At 62.9% G+C, this 18,213-nt stretch overlaps 1 protein-coding gene across 1 annotated transcript; it reads right to left on the reverse strand.

Annotated features, from left to right (window-relative positions):
- Nucleotides 1–699: 699 nt before the first annotated feature.
- On the reverse strand, nt 700–15,816 carry LOC308052478 (IQ motif and SEC7 domain-containing protein 2-like; the record flags this gene model as incomplete). Its single annotated transcript, XM_080364554.1, is given in 16 exon segments — nt 700–749; nt 1,975–2,072; nt 2,074–2,137; nt 4,634–4,795; nt 6,223–6,322; nt 6,415–6,540; nt 8,324–8,463; nt 8,555–8,721; nt 10,813–10,935; nt 11,014–11,175; nt 12,985–13,368; nt 13,370–13,525; nt 13,684–13,862; nt 15,322–15,384; nt 15,533–15,694; nt 15,697–15,816. Coding segments are annotated over 16 exon segments (2,256 nt in total), but the record flags the coding sequence as incomplete, so codon positions are not given.
- Between the last annotated feature and the right edge of the window lie 2,397 nt (nt 15,817–18,213).

Genomic DNA, 18,213 nt, shown 5'->3' on the forward strand with positions numbered 1-18,213 from the left:
GAATGGGCTCACGCCCCCTTAAAAGGGTCACGCCCCCTAGAAGGGACCACGCCCCCTAGAAAGGGGCCACGCCCCCCAGAAAGGGCCACGCCCCCTAGAAAGGGTCACGCCTCCTAGAAAGGGTCATGCCCCCTAGAAAGGGTCACGCCCCCTATAGCCGGACCCGCCCCTAGACCTGGCTCCGCCCCCCCGAGCTGGTCCCGCCCCCTAAAGCCGACCCCCCCACCCCTAGAAAAGGCCCCGCCCCCTGGAGCTGGCCCCGCCCCTTCCAGGGCCCAGCTTCTAGAGTCAGCCCCCTCCACTCCTCAGCCAGGCTCCGCCCCCTGGAGATAGCCCCTCCCCTTGGCCCCAGGTTCACTCTCATTGGTGGATAAGGCCAGCCACTGGGGGCTGGGCCACGCCCCTAGCCTCTATCACGTGACATTAGTGAACAAGCCCCGCCTCCCTGCTCTGGCTCTTCCCCATTGGTGGGTGGGCAAACAACGCCCACCCCCTCACACAAGCCCCTCCCCATTGCCAAATAAGGGCCAGCCATAGGAAAAGCCCCGCCTCTCCCGGCCAAACCACGCCCCCGCTTGGAAAGCCCCGCCCCTCCCACAAGCCCCGCCCCCTTCCCAGGAGCAGAGGAACGTGGGGCAGAGGGTGAATGGGCGGGGCTTGGGAGGGGCGGGGCTTGGGGAGGGAGCGTATCCTGCTCACCTCGATGGTGCTGTCCAGGGACCCCACGCTGTTGCGCCGGCCCCGCTTGCCTGGGGGGGGACACACGCAATTTGGGGGGGGGGACACACACAATTGGGGGGGGGTTGACCCCCCAAGTGACCCCAAATGTTCCCCAGGTACCTCAGTGCCCCCCTCAGGAACCCCAAAACCCCCCTAGAGACCCCATATCCCCCCCCCAGTGACCCCAAAACACCCCTCAGGGACCCCAAAACCTCCTCAAGGACCCCCATATACCCCCCCCAGGTACCCTCATATTCCACCCCCAGGGTCCCCAAAACCACCCCCCCAGGGCACCCAATGCCCCTCCAGGGGACCCCAAAACCCCCCTAGGGCCCCCCAATCCCCCCCAGGGACCCCAAACCACCCCCCCAAGAGGCCCCCGACCCCCCCAGTTCACCCTACACCCCCCCCAGGGGACCCCAAATGTCCCTGCAGGAACCTCATTTCCCCCCCAGGGGACCCCAAAACCCCCCCAGGGACCCCAAACCACCCCAGAGACCCCCAAACCCCCCACCAGGGACCCCAAACCACCCCCCTAGGAGCCACCCGACCCCCCCCAGTTCACCCTACACCCCCCCAGGGGACCCCAAACTTCCCCCAGGGGACCCCAAATGTCCCCTTAGGAACCTCATTTCCCCCCCAGGGGACCCCAAAACCCCCCCAGGGACCCCCAAACCCCCCCCCAGGCACCCCAAGCCACACCCCCCAGGGCCCCCCAACCCCCCCAGTTCACCCTACACCCCCCCAGGGGACCCCAAATGTCCCCCTAGGAACCTCATTTCCCCCCCAGGGGACCCCAAAACCCCCCCAGAGACCCCCAACCCCCCCTCCAGGCACCCCAAACCACGCCCCCTCAGGGCCCCCCAACCCCACCCAGGGACCCCAAACCACCCTCCCAAGAGCCCCTCGACCCCCCCCAGTTCACCCTACACCCCCCCAGTGGACCCCAAAACCCCCCAAGGGGACCCCAAATGTCCCCCTAGGAACCTCATTTTCCCCCCCAGGGGACCCCAAAACCCCCCCAGAGACCCCCCAACCCCCCCCAGGACACCTTACAGCCCCCCCAGGGACTCCAAACCACCCCCCCAGGACCCCCCTTCCCCCCCCCAGGGCATCCTACAGCCCCCCAGGGGACCCCAAACCCCGCCCAGGGACCCCCAACCCCCCCCCCAGGCACCCCAAGCCACACCCCCCAGGGCCCCCAACTGCCTCCCATGTCCCCCCCGTGTCCCCCCCCCGTGTCCCCCCCCTCACCCCCATCCGACAGGTCGCGCAGGGAGCTGCTCAGGGCGCTTCTCTTGAGCCCCCCCTCGCTCCCCAGCGACTCCTCCAGGCTGCTGCGGCTCAGCGGGGTGCGGGGGGGGCCCGGGACCCCCCCCCCGGCTCACCGACACCCCCTTCTGCTTCTCCAGCTCCGCTGGGGGGGGGAATCACAGCTCCCAGTTACACCAGTATGGACCAGTAACCCCCGGGAAATGGGCCCAGGGAGCAGCGCTGGGGCTGGGTCCTAGTGCCCCCAATCTACTCCAGTGCTCCCAGTGCCCTCCCAGTGCTCCCAGTGCTCCCAGTTCCCTCTCAGTGCTCCCAGTTCCCTTCCAGTGCTCCCAGTGCCCCCCCCTAACCATCCCAGTGTCCCCCCATCTATCCCAGTGCTCCCAGTCCCCTCCCAGTGCTCCCAGTTCCTCCCAGTGCTCCCAGTCCCTCCCAGTGCTCCCAGTGCCCCCCAACCATCCCAGTGTCCCCCATCTATCCCAGTGCTCCCAGTGCTCCCAGTTCCCTCCCAGTTTCATCCCAGTGCTCCCAGTCCCCTCCCAGTGCTCCCAGTTCCTCCCAGTGCTCCCAGTGCTCCCAGTTCCCTCCCAGTGCTCCCAGTGCCCCCCTCAACCATCCCAGTGTCCCCCCATCTATCCCAGTGCTCCCAGTGTTCCCAGTTCCCTCCCAGTTTCATCCCAGTGCTCCCAGTTCCCTCCCAGTGCTCCCAATGCCCCTCCCAGTTCTCCCCCAACCATCCCAGAGTTCCCAGTTACACCAGTATGGACCAGTTCCCCTGGGGAAATGGACCCAGGAGCAGCGCTGGAGCTGGGTCCTAGTGCCCCCCATCTACCCCAGTGCTCCCAGTTCCCTCCCAGTGCTCCCCAACCATCCCAGTGCCCCCCCCAACCATCCCAGTGCTCCCAGTTCCCTCCCAGTGCCCCCCAACCATCCCAGTGCTCCCAGTTCCCTCCCAGTCTCTCCCAGTGCTCCCAGTTCCCCCATCTCACCCTCCAGCTGGTTCTTCTCCATCTCCTGCACCTCGGCCACGGACTCGCGCAGGTCCCAGTGCTCCCAGTTCCCTCCCAGTGCTCCCAGTTCCCTCCCAGTTCCCTCCCAGTGCTCCCAGTCCCTCCCAGTTCCCTCCCAGTGCTCCCAGTTCCCTCCCAGTTCCCTCCCAGTGCTCCCAGTCCCTCCCAGTTCCCTCCCAGTGCTCCCAGTTCCCTCCCAGTTCCCTCCCAGTGCTCCCAGTTCCCCCGTCTCACCCTCCAGCTGGTTCTTCTCCATCTCCTGCAACTCGGCCACGGACTCGCGCAGGTCCCAGTGCTCCCAGTTCCCTCCCAGTGCTCCCAGTCCCTCCCAGTGCTCCCAGTGCTCCCAGTTCCCTCCCAGTGCTCCCAGTGCTCCCAGTTCCCTCCCAGTGCTCCCAGTTCCCTCCCAGTGCTCCCAGTGCTCCCAGTTCCCTCCCAGTGCTCCCAGTTCCCTCCCAGTGCTCCCAGTTCCCTCCCAGTGCTCCCAGTGCTCCCAGTTCCCTCCCAGTGCTCCCAGTTCCCTCCCAGTGCTCCCAGTCCCTCCCAGTGCTCCCAGTCCCTCCCAGTTCCCTCCCAGTGCTCCCAGTTCCCTCCCAGTCTCTCCCAGTGCTCCCAGTTCCCCCATCTCACCCTCCAGCTGGTTCTTCTCCATCTCCTGCACCTCGGCCACGGACTCGCGCAGGTCCCAGTGCTCCCAGTTCCCTCCCAGTGCTCCCAGTTCCCTCCCAGTGCTCCCAGTGCTCCCAGTTCCCTCCCAGTGCTCCCAGTGCTCCCAGTCCCTCCCAGTGCTCCCAGTTCCCTCCCAGTGCTCCCAGTCCCTCCCAGTGCTCCCAGTTCCCTCCCAGTCTCTCCCAGTGCTCCCAGTGCTCCCATCTCACCCTCCAGCTGGTTCTTCTCCATCTCCTGCACCTCGGCCACGGACTCGCGCAGGTCCCAGTGCTCCCAGTTCCCTCCCAGTGCTCCCAGTTCCCTCCCAGTGCTCCCAGTGCTCCCAGTTCCCTCCCAGTGCTCCCAGTGCTCCCAGTCCCTCCCAGTGCTCCCAGTTCCCTCCCAGTGCTCCCAGTCCCTCCCAGTGCTCCCAGTTCCCTCCCAGTCTCTCCCAGTGCTCCCAGTGCTCCCATCTCACCCTCCAGCTGGTTCTTCTCCATCTCCTGCACCTCGGCCACGGACTCGCGCAGGTCCCAGTGCTCCCAGTTCCCTCCCAGTGCTCCCAGTTCCCTCCCAGTGCTCCCAGTGCTCCCAGTTCCCTCCCAGTTCCCTCCCAGTTCCCTCCCAGTTCCCTCTCAGTCCCTCCCAGTGCTCCCAGTTCCCTCTCAGTTCCCTCCTACTGCTCCCAGTTCCCTCCCAGTCCCTCCCAGTGCTCCCAGTGCTCCCAGTGCTCCCAGTTCCCTCCCAGTGCTCCCAGTTCCCTCCCAGTGCTCCCAGTGCTCCCAGTTCCCCCGTCTCACCCTCCAGGCGGTACTTCTCCATCTCCTGCACCTCGGCCACGGACTCGCGCAGGTCCCAGTGCTCCCAGTTCCCTCCCAGTTCCCTCCCAGTGCTCCCAGTTCCCTCCCAGTTCCCTCCCAGTCCCTCCCAGTGCTCCCAGTTCCCTCCCAGTGCTCCCAGTGCTCCCAGTGCTCCCATCTCACCCTCCAGGCGGTACTTCTCCATCTCCTGCACCTCGGCCACGGACTCGCGCAGGTCGCTGGCGAAGCGCAGCCGGTCCTGGGGGCTGGGGGCGTTGAACACGATCAGCACCTTGCGCTCCCCCCCCGGCGCCGCCGACAGCAGCTTGATCCCAAACTGGTAATCTGGGGGGCAAAGGTCGCGGGGGTCATGGGGGTCACAGAGGTCACAGAGGTCATGGGGGTCACGGGGGTCACTGTGGTCATGGGGGTCATGGGGGTCACAGAGGTCATGGGGTCACAGAGGTCATGGGGTCACAGGGGTCATGGGGGTCATGGGGGTCACAGAGGTCATGGGGGTTATGGGGGTCACGGGGGTCACAGAGGTCAGTGTGGTCACGGGGGTCATAGAGGTCATGGGGTCACTGGGGTCACGAGGTCACAGAGGTCATGGGGTCACAGGGGTCACGGGGTCATGGGGGTCATGGGGGTCACAGAGGTTATGGGGGTCACAGGGGTCACTGTGGTCATGGGGGTCATGGGGGTCACGGGGGTCACAGAGGTCACTGTGGTCATGGGGGTCACAGAGGTCATGGGGTCACAGAGGTCATGGGGGTCACAGAGGTCATGGGGGTTATGGGGGTCACAGGGGTCACTGTGGTCATGGGGGTCACTGTGGTCATGGGGTCACAGAGGTCACGGGGGCCATGGGGGTCACGGGGGTCACAGAGGTCATGGGGTCACTGGGGTCATGGAGGTCACAGAGGTCATGGGGTCACAGGGGTCACAGGGTCATGGGGGTCACAGAGGTTATGGGGGTTATGGGGGTCACAGGGGTCACTGTGGTCATGGGGGTCACGGGAGTCATGGGGTCACAGGGGTCACTGTGGTCATGGGGGTCATGGAGGTCACAGAGGTCATGGGGTCACGGGGGTCACAGAGGTTATGGGGGTTATGGGGGTCACAGGGGTCACTGTGGTCACAGGGTCACAGAGGTCACGAGGTCATGGGGTCACAGAGGTCATGGAGGTCATGGGGGTCACAGAGGTCACTGTGGTCATGGGGGTCACAGTGGTCATGGGGTCATGGGCGCTGCGGGGGTCACTGGGGTCACAGGGGGTCACAGAGGTCGTGGGGTCACAGAGGTTACAAGGCCATGGGGGTCACGAGGGTCACTGGGGTCACTGGGTCAGAGGTCACAGACACCCCCTATTGGGGACATCGTGGGATGTTCTATAGGGGACATCATGGGACATTCTATGGGGACACCAGGGGACATTCTATGGGGACATCATGGGACATGTATGGGGACATCATGGGACATTCTATGGGGACACCAGGGGACATTCTATGGGGACACCCTTATGGGGACACCAGGGGACACCCTTATGGGGACATCATGGGACATTCTATGGGGACACCATGGGACACCCCCCAGGTGACACCCCATCCTTGGACTCCCATGGGCTGAACCTCATGGGGTGGTGGAACCTCATGGGACGTTGGGTGCGGGGGAACCCCCATCGGGTGCCATTGGGTGCCATTGGGTGACACGAGGTGACACGGGGTGACACGGGGTGACGTGGGGTGACATGGGGTGACACGTATCTCACAGGTATTCTGGAAGAGCTGCATGTGCATCTCCACCAATGGGAAGCTCTGCCGGAAGCTGTAGGTCACCAGGATCTTCTTCTTCTGGAAGATCTTCGTCACCTGCCGAGGCCACCGAGTCACCGGGGAACCCCCGAGTGACCCCCCCAGGTCGGGACCCAGGCGTCCGGGAGGGACCCAGGCGTCCGGCTCACCACCAGCAGGTCGTTGAAGAGGAAGACCTCGCGCTGGTGAAGGCCCAAGCGCTGGGGGCGGTTGGGGTCGGGGACCTCGTAGAGTTGGCAGCAGCAAACCAGGCGCCGGTGGGGGAGGGACAAGACCTGGGAGGGGTGGGGGGTGGGGTGAGTGGTGGGCGGGGCCTCGTGGGGACACGCCCACTCGCTCTCCAGGCCCCGCCTTTGAGGTTGGGCTGGGGGTCGGCTATGATGTTGCTGTTGGATCAGCTAGAACGTCCCCCATTGGTTGCCTAGAACGTCCCCCATTGGTTGCCTAGAACGTCCCCCATTGGCCACCTAGGGCTTCTCCCATTGGTCATCTAGAACATCTCCATAGGTCACCTACAGCATCCCTATAGGTCACTTAGAACATCTCCATAGGGTCAGCTAGAATGTCTCCATAGGCCACCTGGAACATCTCCATAGGGTCACCTACAGCATCCCTATAGGGTCACCTAAACCATCCCCATAGGGTCACCTAGAGTATCCTCCTCCATAGGCTCACCTAGAACACCCCCATAGGCTACCTGGAACATCTCCATAGGTCACCTAGAACGTCTCCATAGGGTCACCTACAGCATCCCTATAGGGTCATCTAGAACATCCCCATAGAGTCACCTAGAATGTCTCCATAGGTCACCTAGAACATCCCCATAGGCCACCTGGAACATCCCCATAGGGTCACCTAAACCATCCCCATAGGGTCACCTAGAGCATCCTCCTCCATAGGCTCGCCTAGAACATCCCCATAGGCCACCTGGAACATCCCCATAGGCTCACCTAGAACATCCCCATAGGGTCACCTACAGCATCCCCATAGGGTCACCTAAACCATCCCCATAGGGTCACCTAGAGCATCCTCCTCCATAGGCTCACCTAGAACACCCCCATAGGGTCACCTAGAGCATCCTTCTCCATAGGTTCACCTAGAACACCCCCATAGGGTCACCTAGAGCATCCTTCTCCATAGGCTCACCTATAACACCCCCATTGGTCACCTTGAGTGCTGTCCATAGGGTCACCTAGAGCATCCTCCTCCATAGGTCACCTAGAACACCCCCATAGGGTCACCTAGAGCATCCTCCTCCATAGGCTCACCTAGAACACCCCCATAGGATCACCTAGAGCATCCTCCTCCATAGGCTCACCTAGAACACCTCCATAGGGTCACCTAGAGCATCCTCCTCCATAGGCTCACTTAGAACACCCCCATAGGGTCACCTAGAGCATCCTCATAGAGTCACCTAGAGCATCCTTCTCCATAGGCTCACCTAGAACACCCCCATTGGTCACCTTGAGTGCTGCCCATAGGGTCACCTAGAGCATCCTCGTCCATAGGCTCACCTAGAACACCCCCATAGGGTCACCTAGAGCATCCTCCTCCATAGGCTCACCTAGAACATCTCCACAGGCCACCTGGAACATCTCCATAGGCTCACCTAGAACATCCCCATAGGGTCACCTAGAGCATCCTCCTCCATAGGCTCACCTAGAACACCCCCATAGGGTCACCTAGAGCATCCTTCTCCATAGGTTCACCTAGAACACCCCCATAGGGTCACCTAGAGCATCCTCCTCCATAGGCTCACCTAGAACACCCCCATAGGGTCACCTAGAACATCCTTCTCCATAGGTTCACCTAGAACACCCCCATAGGGTCACCTAGAGCATCCTCCTCCATAGGCTCACCTAGAACACCCCCATAGGGTCACCTAGAGCATCCTCCTCCATAGGCTCACCTAGAACACCCCCATAGGGTCACCTAGAGCATCCTCCTCCATAGGCTCACCTAGAACACCCCCATAGACCACCTAGAACATCTCCATAGGTCACCTAGAACCTCCCTGTTGGCCACCTAGAACCCATCCCGCCCCCCGGGCGAACCCACCGGCTTCTTGCCGACGATCATGCGCTCGACGGCCTGGACCTGGGAGACGTGGTCGTCGTTGGTGCGCAGCTCGCGGCTCTGGATGCGTTGGTAGATGCCCACCAGCATGTCCCGCGGAATGTCCTCCCCGTTGTCCACCCCTGCGCGGTGACACCACCCCCCGGCTCTAGAACCCACCTCCCCGAGCGGGAAGGAGGACGCCGGGCCGGGGGCCGGGGCGGCCGCGCTCACCGCGGAGGTTCTTGATGAAGTCCTCCAGCTTCATCTTGCGCTCGGCCTTCACGCTGGGGCTGTACATGTCGGTGTTGAGGAGGATGATGGCGAAGGCCAGGATGAAGATGGTGTCCGGGTTGCGGAACTGGCGCAGCAGGGCCGCGTTGCACACGCAGTAGCGCTGGCTGCGGGTGGGGGGGACGCAGACCCCACGGTGAGTGACCCACGGCTGGGCCCACGGGGCTGGGGTGACCCCACGGGTCACCGCGTGTGTGGGGCCACCCCCTTGGGTGTTCTCCTAGGTCATAGGGTCACCTAGAACATCCCATATGGGCCACCAGCCCTGGGGTCTCCTGCTTGGTCCATAGGGTCACCTAGAACATCCCACGTGCGCCACCACCTCTAGTGTCCCTCAATTGGTCCATAGGGTCACCTAGAACACCCCACATGGGCCACCAGCCCTGGGGTCCCCTCCTTGGTCCATAGGGTCACCTAGAACACCCCACATGCACCACCACCTCTAGTGTCCCTCAATTGGTCCATGGGGTCACCTAGAACACCCCATGTGCGCCACCACCTCTAATGTCCCCCAATTAGTCTGTAGAGTCACCTAGAACACCCCATGCGGCTCACCAGCCCTGGGGTCCCGCCCTTGGTCTGTAGGGTCACCTAGAACATCCCACATGCGCCACCACCTCTAACGCCCCCCAATTGATCCATAGGGTCACCTAGAACACCCCACGTGCGCCACCACCTCTAACGCCCCCCAAATTGGTCCATAGGGTCACCTAGAACACCCCATGTGGGCCACCAGCCCTGGGGTCCTCCAATTGGTCCATAGGGTCACCTAGAACACTCCATGTGCGCCACCACCTCTAATGTCCCGATTGGTCCATAGGGTCACCTAAAACACCCCACATGGGCCACCAGCCCTGGGGTCCCCTCCTTGGTCCATAGGGTCACCTAGAACACCCCATGTGCGCCACCACCTCTAATGTCCCAATTGGTCCATAGGGTCACCTAGAACACCCCACGTGCGCCACCACCTGTAACGTTGCCCCGATTGGTCCGTAGGGTCACCTAGAACACCCCACGTGCGCCACCACCTCTAATGTCCCAATTGGTCCGTAGGGTCACCTAGAACACCCCACATGCGCCATCACCTCTAATGTCGCCCAGTTGGTCCGTAGGGTCACCTAGAACACCCCATGTGCGCCACCACCTCTAGTGTCCCTCAATTGGTCCATAGGGTCACCTAGAACACCCCACGTGCGCCACCACCTCTAATGTCCCCCATTGGTCCATAGGGTCACCTAAAACACCCCACATGGGCCACCAGCCCTGGGGTCCCCTCCTTGGTCCATAGGGTCACCTAGAACACCCCATGTGCGCCACCACCTCTAATGTCCCGATTGGTCCATGGGGTCACCTAGAACACCCCACGTGCGCCACCACCTGTAACGTTGCCCCGATTGGTCCGTAGGGTCACCTAGAACACCCCACGTGCGCCACCACCTCTAATGTCCCAATTGGTCCGTAGGGTCACCTAGAACACCCCACATGCGCCATCACCTCTAATGTCGCCCAGTTGGTCCGTAGGGTCACCTAGAACATCCCATGTGCGCCACCACCTCTAGTGTCCCTCAATTGGTCCATAGGGTCACCTAGAACACCCCACGTGCGCCACCACCTCTAATGTCCCCCATTGGTCCATAGGGTCACCTAGAACACCCCACATGGGCCGCCAGCCCTGGGGTCCCCTCCTTGGTCCATAGGGTCACCTAGAACACCCCACGTGCGCCACCACCTCTAATGTCCCAATTGGTCCGTAGGGTCACCTAGAACACCCCACATGCGCCATCACCTCTAATGTCCCCCAATTAGTCTGTAGAGTCACCTAGAACACCCCATGTGCGCCACCACCTCTAATGTTGCCCCCAATTGGTCCATAGGGTCACCTAGAACACCCAATGTGCGCCACCACCTCTAACGTCCCCCAATTGGTCCATAGGGTCACCTAGAACACCCCACGCGCGCCACCACCTCTAACGCCCCCCAATTGGTCCGTAGCGTCACCTAGAACACCCCACATGGGCCACCAGCCCTGGGGTCCCGCTCTTGGTCTGTAGGGTCATCTAGAACACCCCATGTGGGCCACCAGCCCTGGAATCCTCCAATTGGTCATAGGGTCACCTAGAACAGCCCACATGCACCACCACCTCCAACGTCGCCCCCGATTGGTCCGTAGGCTCACCTAGAACATCCAGATCCCTCACCTGAAGGCCTCGATCAAGCGCTCGACCTTCTGGGCCTCCCCTTGCACGCGGATGTGGGACTGGAACTTGCGCAGGGCCTCGTCCAGCTCCATCCCCGAGAAGTCCATCTCGTCCACCACGCAGCTGCGGAACATCTCAGGTGGCTTCGGCGGCACCGAGCGCGTCGTGTCCCCCCCGGCGCCGGCGCCGTCCCCCCCTTACTCGAGGACGTCGCGGTTGAATTGCTTCTGGCGGTTGCCGAGGAACTCGCCGATCATCTGGCGGCTCAGGCCCTTCCTCTCCAGGATGAAATGGGCCACCCCCACCGGCGTGTCGGACAGGAAGCCCCTCTCGATCAGGTATTGGATCCCCTTCTCCGGTTTCCTGCCAAAAAAGGGGATTTTGGGTCATTCCCGCCCACCGCGGGGTTCGTCTTGACCTAGAACGGCACCTTCTGCTGGTTCTAAGAGGGGTTTGGTGGCTCCGGAACGTCACCTTGGGTTGGGGTGGAGGGCACTGAGGTGACAACCTGATAGGGGCACCTAGAACGTGGTTGTGGTTTGGGTACTGGGGTGTCTAGAATGGCACCAGGGCCACGGTGATCTAGAACGTCACCGTGTCCTTCTGTAGGGCTTCAAATGTCACGCGGCAATTGTCACAGGGCCACCAAGGCCACCCTGTCCTTGCCATAGGGTCACCTAGAACATCAATGTATCTTCACCATTGGGCCACCAAGAAGGTCACCTTGTCCTTTCTATAGGGCCACCAAGGCCACCTCGTCCCTTCTATGGGGCCACCAAGGCCACCCTGTCCTTGCCATAGGGTCACCTAGAACATCAATGTATCTTCACCATTGGGCCACCAAGAAGGTCACCTTGTCCTTTCTATAGGGCCACCAAGGCCACCTCGTCCCTTCTATGGGGCCACCAAGTTCACCCTGTCCTTGCCATAGTGTCACCTAGAACATCAATGTCTCCACCATTGGGCCACCAAGAATGCCACTCCATCCTTGCCATGGGGCCACCAAGAAGGTCACCTTGTCCCTTCTATGGGGCCACCAAGGCCACCTTGTCCTTGCCATAGGGTCACCTAGAACATCAATGTATCTTCACCATTGGGCCACCAAGAAGGTCACCTTGTCCTTTCTATGGGGCCACCAAGAAGGTCACCTTGACCTTTCCATGGGGCCACCAAGAAGGTCACCTTGTACCTCCTATAGGGCCACCAAGGCCACCTCGTCCCTTCTATGGGGCCACCAAGGCCACCCCGTCCTTACCATAGGGTCACCTAGAACATCAATGTATCTTCACCATTGGGCCACCAAGAAGGTCACCTTGTCCTTTCTATGGGGCCACCAAGAAGGTCACTGTGGCCACCAAGGCCACCTCATCCTTTCTATGGGGCCACCAAGTCCACCCCGTCCTTGCCGTAGGGTGACCTAGAACACCATCATCCCACCACGAATTCCACCCCATCCTTTCTATGAGGCCACCAAGAAGGTCACCTTGTCCTTTCTATGGGGCCACCAAGTCCACCCTGTCCTTGCCGTAGGGTGACCTAGAACACCATCATCCCACCACGAATTCCAACCCATCCTTTCTATGGGGCCACCAAGAAGGTCACCTCATTCTTTCCATAGGGCCATCAAGGCCACCTTGTCCCTTCTATGGGGCCACCAAGTCCACGCCATCCTTGCCGTAGGGTGACCTAGAACACACCATCCCACCACGAATTCCACCCCATCCTTTCTATGGGGCCACCAAGAAGGTCACCTTGTACCTCCTATAGGGCCACCAAGGCCACCTCATCCCTTCTATGGGGCCACCAAGTCCACCCCGTCCTTGCCGTAGGGTGACCTAGAACACCATCATCCCACCACAAATTCCACCCCATCCTTTCTATGGGGCCACCAAGAAGGCCACCTTGTCCTTTCTATGGGGCCACCAAGGCCACCTTGTCCTTTCTATGGGGCCACCAAGCCCACCTCATCCCTTCTATGGGGCCACCAAGTCCACCCCGTCCTTGCCGTAGGGTGACCTAGAACACACCATCCCACCACGAATCCCACCCCATCCTCGCCGTGGGGCCACCCAAACCACCACATTCTCCCCCCATTGACCCCCGAGACCCCACCCCACATCCCCCCCACCCCCTCCCCCCCCCTCCTCCCACCCCCCCACCCCCCCCACTCACTTATTGAAGAGGTTGAGGCCGATGCGGTACTGGCGCCGCTGCACCACGTCGTTGTTGAGCGCCGGCGAGTCCCAGCCCTGCCGCCCCTCCCGTTGGTACGCGCCTTTGGGGGGGGGCTGCGGGGGGGCGGCGGGGGGCGGTTGGGTAGGGGGGGGCGGTGGGGGGGGCGGCGGGGGGTGTGGGGGGCGGCGCAAACTGTCTCGGGACGACGAACCCGACGAGCAGTTGAGGGTCTCGTTGGAGTTGGAGCTGCTCCCCAAACTCTCGTTGTCCCCGTCCGACCCCTCCTCGGTGTGGGGGGGGGGATTGGGGGGCGCCGTGGGGGGGTCAGGGTGGTAACAGCGATGGGGGGGGGGGGGCGTTTCGGGGTAATGTCCCCCCCCCCATTGTGTTGGCGTCGGGTTCATAGGGACCCCCCCGATTGAGGGACCCCCGGTCCGAGCGGTCGCTGAGATCGGCTGAGCTGTCGCTGGGGGGCTCCACCGTCAATAAGGGGGGGTGGCCGCCCCCCACCCCCCCGGACCCCCCCACCCCCCCCCCCCTCCCGCGACACTCCAAGCAGGGGGGGGCCGCGGCGCGCCGGCTCATCGGGTGCCCCCCCCCCCCAGCGTTCGTTGGTGGGGGGAGGTGGGGGGGGGGTGGTATTTGGGGGTGGCGGGGGGGGCGGCGGGGGGGGTTGTTTTTGGGGGGATTGGTCGCGGGGGGGGCGGTTCGGGGCTGGGGGGGCGCTCGGGGGAGCGGGGGGAGCCGGGGAGCCCCTCGTCCAGGTACAGGGTGACGTCGCTGGCCGAGGTGGCGGCGCTGTCACCCGCCGCCGCGGGGGGGCCCCGGGGGGGCGCCGGGGGGGCCGCCGCGACCCCCACCACCCCCCCCGAGCGCTTCGTCAATGGAGGCGGCCAAGGATTTCACCTGCGGGGATGGGGATGCTTGGGACCCCCCCCCCCCCCCCATGACACCGGGACCCCCCCCAATGTCCCAGGGACACCCCCATGGCCCCTTGGGACCCCCCAATATCCCTGGGACCCCCCATGGCCCCTGGGACCCCCCACCAATCTCCCTGGGACCCCTATGGCAACTGGGACCCCCCAACACCCCATGACCCCCCATGGCCCCTGGGACACCCCCCTCAATGTCCCTGGGACCCCTATGGCCCCTGGGACCCCCATAATGTCCCCATGATCCCCCCCAAGGCCCCTGGGACCCCCCCAATGTCCCTGGAACCCCCAACACCCCATGACCCCCCCATGGCCCCTGGGACCCCCCCAATATCCCTGGGACCCCCCCCAATGTCCCCATGACCCCCCCAAGGCCCCTGGGACCCCCCCAATGTCCCCATGATCCCCCAACACCCCATGACCCCTATGGCCCCCATGGCCCCTGTGACCCCATGTGTCCCCCATGTTCCCTATAGCCCTGTGACCCCCATGACCCCTATGACCCCATGTCCTCCCATGTCCCCATGACCCCCATGACCCTTACGACCCCCCATGACCCCTACGACCCCCATGACCCCCATGTGCCCTATAGCCCTGTGACCCTCATTACCCCTATGATCCCCCATGTCCCCTGTGACCCCCATGTCCCCTATGGCCCTATGACCCCCCATGACCCCCATGTCCCCTATGGCCCCGTGACCCCTATGACCCCTATGACCCTATGATCCCCCATGTCCCCTGTGACCCCCGTGTCCCCTATGGCCCCCCATGACCCCTGTGACCCCCATGTCCCCATGACCACTATGACCCCCATGACCCCTATGACTCCCTATGTCCCCCATGATGCTGTGACCCCCATGACCCCCATGACCCCCCATGACCCCTATGACCCCCCATGTCCCCTGTGACCCCCATGTCCCCAGTGCCCCTGTGACCCCCATGACCCCTATGACCCCCATGTCCCCATGACCCCTATGACCCCCATGACCTCTATGACTCCCTATGTCCCCTATGGCCCCGTGACCCCCATGACCCCCATGTCCCCTATGGCCCCGTGTCCCCTGTGACCCCCATGACCCCCATGTCCCCTATGGCCCCGTGACCCCTATGACCCCCCATGTCCCCTGTGACCCTCATGACCCCCCATGTCCCCTGTGACTCCCATGACCCCCCATGTCCCCTATGGCCCCATGTCCCCTGTGACCCCCATGACCCCCATGTCCCCTATGGCCCCATGTCCCCTGTGACCCCCATGACCCCCATGTCCCCTATGGCCCCGTGACCCCTATGACCCCCCATGTCCCCTGTGACCCCCATGACCCCCCATGTCCCCTATGACCCCCATGACCCCCATGACCCCTATGACCCCTATGACCCCCATGACCCCCCGCCCCCCCCCTACCTGCTGCGCAAACGCCTCCTCCAACTCTCCTCCCCCGGTCCCAAAATCCGCCGACGCCGAAAGCTGCCGGGGCAGGGGGGGGGTGGCGCTCCCCCCTCCCCCCCCCCACACCCCCACCCCCCCCCACATCCCCCCCACCCCCCCCATCCAACCCCGCCCGACACGACCCCCCGTATCTCGCCGCCCTCCTTTGGGGGGGTCCCCCCAACACCCCCTCGTCCAGCGAAGCGGGTTTGCCTTGGAAATAAGGCGGGGGGGGCGGGGGGGGCCCCGGGCCGGGGGCGGGGGGGCCGCGGTCGTACTCCTCGAAGGAGAACTGCAGGCGCAGGCCGGGCAGGGCCAGGCGGCGCGCGCGCCCCCCCTCGCTGCGCGCCCCTCGCTGCGCAGCCGCTGGAACTTCTGCGCCATGCGGTAGCGCCGGAACGCCGCCTGGATGGTGCGCGCCGCGCGCCGGCTGCGGAAGTACCCGCCGTACTTGCGCTCCAGCATCTCCACCTGGGGGGGAAAGGGGGGGGAGATGATGGGGACGTGATGGGGACGGGGATGGGGATGGACATGGGGACATTGGAAGATGATGGGGAGATGGGGATGGGGACATGGGGATGGGGAGATGATGGGGACATGGAGATGGGGACATGGATGGGGACATGGAGATGGGGACATGGAGATGGGGAGATGATGGGGACGTGGGGACATGGGGATGGGGAGATGGATGGGGAGATGATGGGGACATGGATGGGGACATGGAGATGGGGACATGGATGGGGACATGGAGATGGGGACATGGAGATGGGGAGATGATGGGGACGTGGGGACATGGGGATGGGGAGATGGATGGGGAGATGATGGGGACATGGATGGGGACATGGAGATGGGGACATGGAGATGGGGACACGGAGATGGGGACATGGGGATGGGGAGATGATGGGGACGTGGGGACATGGGGATGGGGAGATGGATGGGGAGATGATGGGGACATGGATGGGGACATGGATAGGGACATGGATGGGGAGATGGATGAGGACGTGGGGATGGGGACGTGGGGATGGGGACATGGATGGGGACATGAGGAGATGATGGGGACAGGGGGATGGGGAGATGATGGGGACATGAGGATGGGAATGGGGACATGGATGTGGACATGGATGGGGAGATGGATGGGGAGATGATGGGGAGATGATGGGGAGATGATGGGGACATGGGGATGGGGAGATGGATGGGGAGATGGATGGGGAGATGGATGGGGAGATGGATGGGGAGATGATGGAGAGATGGGGATGGGAATGAGGACATGGGGACATGGGGATGGGGAGATGATGGGGAGATGATAGATAGGGACATGGAGATGGGGACATGGGGATGGGAATGGGGAGATGGGGATGGGGACATGGAGATGGGGACATGGAGATGGGGACATGGGGAGATGGGGACATGGGGAGATGGGGACATGGGGAGATGGGGACATGGGGAGATGGATGGGGAGATGATGGGGACATGGATGGGGACATGGAGATGGGGACATGGAGATGGGGACATGGAGATGGGAATGAGGACATGGGGACATGGGGATGGGAGATGGATGGGGAGATGATGGGGACATGGGGACATGATGGGGAGATGGGGATGAGAATGGGGACATGGGGACATGGGGATGGGGAGATGATGGATGGGGACATGGGGATGGGGACGTGGGGGTGGGAATGGGGACATGGGGACATGGGGATGGGGAGATGGGGAGATGATGGATGGGGACGTGGGGATGGGGACATGGGGATGGGGACATGGGGGGACATGGGGGACATGGGGAGATGGGGACATGGGGAGATGGGGACATGGGGAGATGGGTGGGGAGATGGATGGGGAGATGGATGGGGAGATGGGGATGGGGAGATGATGGATGGGGACATGGGGATGGGGACATGGGGATGGGGACATGGGGATGGGGACATGGAGATGGGAATGAGGACATGGGGACATGGGATGGGGAGATGGATGGGGGAGATGGATGGGGAGATGATGGGGACATGGATGGGGAGATGATGGGGAGATGATGGGGATGGAGAGATGGATGGGGAGATGATGGGGACATGGGGATGGACATGGGGATGGGGAGATGGATGGGGACATGGGGACATGGGGACATGGGGACGGGGAGATGATGGGGAGATGATGGGGAGATGGGGATGGGGACATGGGGATGGGGACATGGGGATGGGGACATGGGGACATTGGGAGATGATGGGGAGATGGATGGGGACATGGATGAGGAGATGATGGGGAGATGGATGGGGAGATGGATGGGGACATAGATGGGGAGATGATGGGGAGATGGGGATGGGAATGGGGACATGGGGATGGAGAGATGGATGGGGACATGGGGACATGGGGATGGGGAGATGATGATGGGGAGATGATGGGGACATGGGGATGGGGACATGGGGGATGGACATGGGGATGGACACGGGGATGGACATGAGGAAATTGGGAGATGATGGGGAGATGATGGGGAGATGGATGGGGAGATGGATGGGGACGTGGGGATGGGGACGTGGGGATGGGGAGATGATGGGGAGATGATGGGGAGATGATGGGGAGATGATGGGGACATGGGGATGGACATGGGGATGGACATGGGGATGGGGAGATGGATGGGAGATGGACATGGATGGAGACATGGACATGGATGGGGACATTGGGATGGAGATGGGAGGTGGATGGGGACATGGGGGTGGGGACATGGGGATATGGGGATATGGGGACATGGAGATGGGGACATGGGGACAATGGGGATGAGGAGATAGGGACATGGATGGTGACATTGGGATATGGGGACATTGGGATGGAGTTGAGGACACAGGGATGGGGACATGGATGGTGACATTGGGATATGGG

The sequence above is a fragment of the Nesoenas mayeri genome (assembly GCF_963082525.1).
Source record: "Nesoenas mayeri genome assembly, contig: SCAFFOLD_202, whole genome shotgun sequence".
NCBI lineage: Eukaryota > Metazoa > Chordata > Aves > Columbiformes > Columbidae > Nesoenas > Nesoenas mayeri.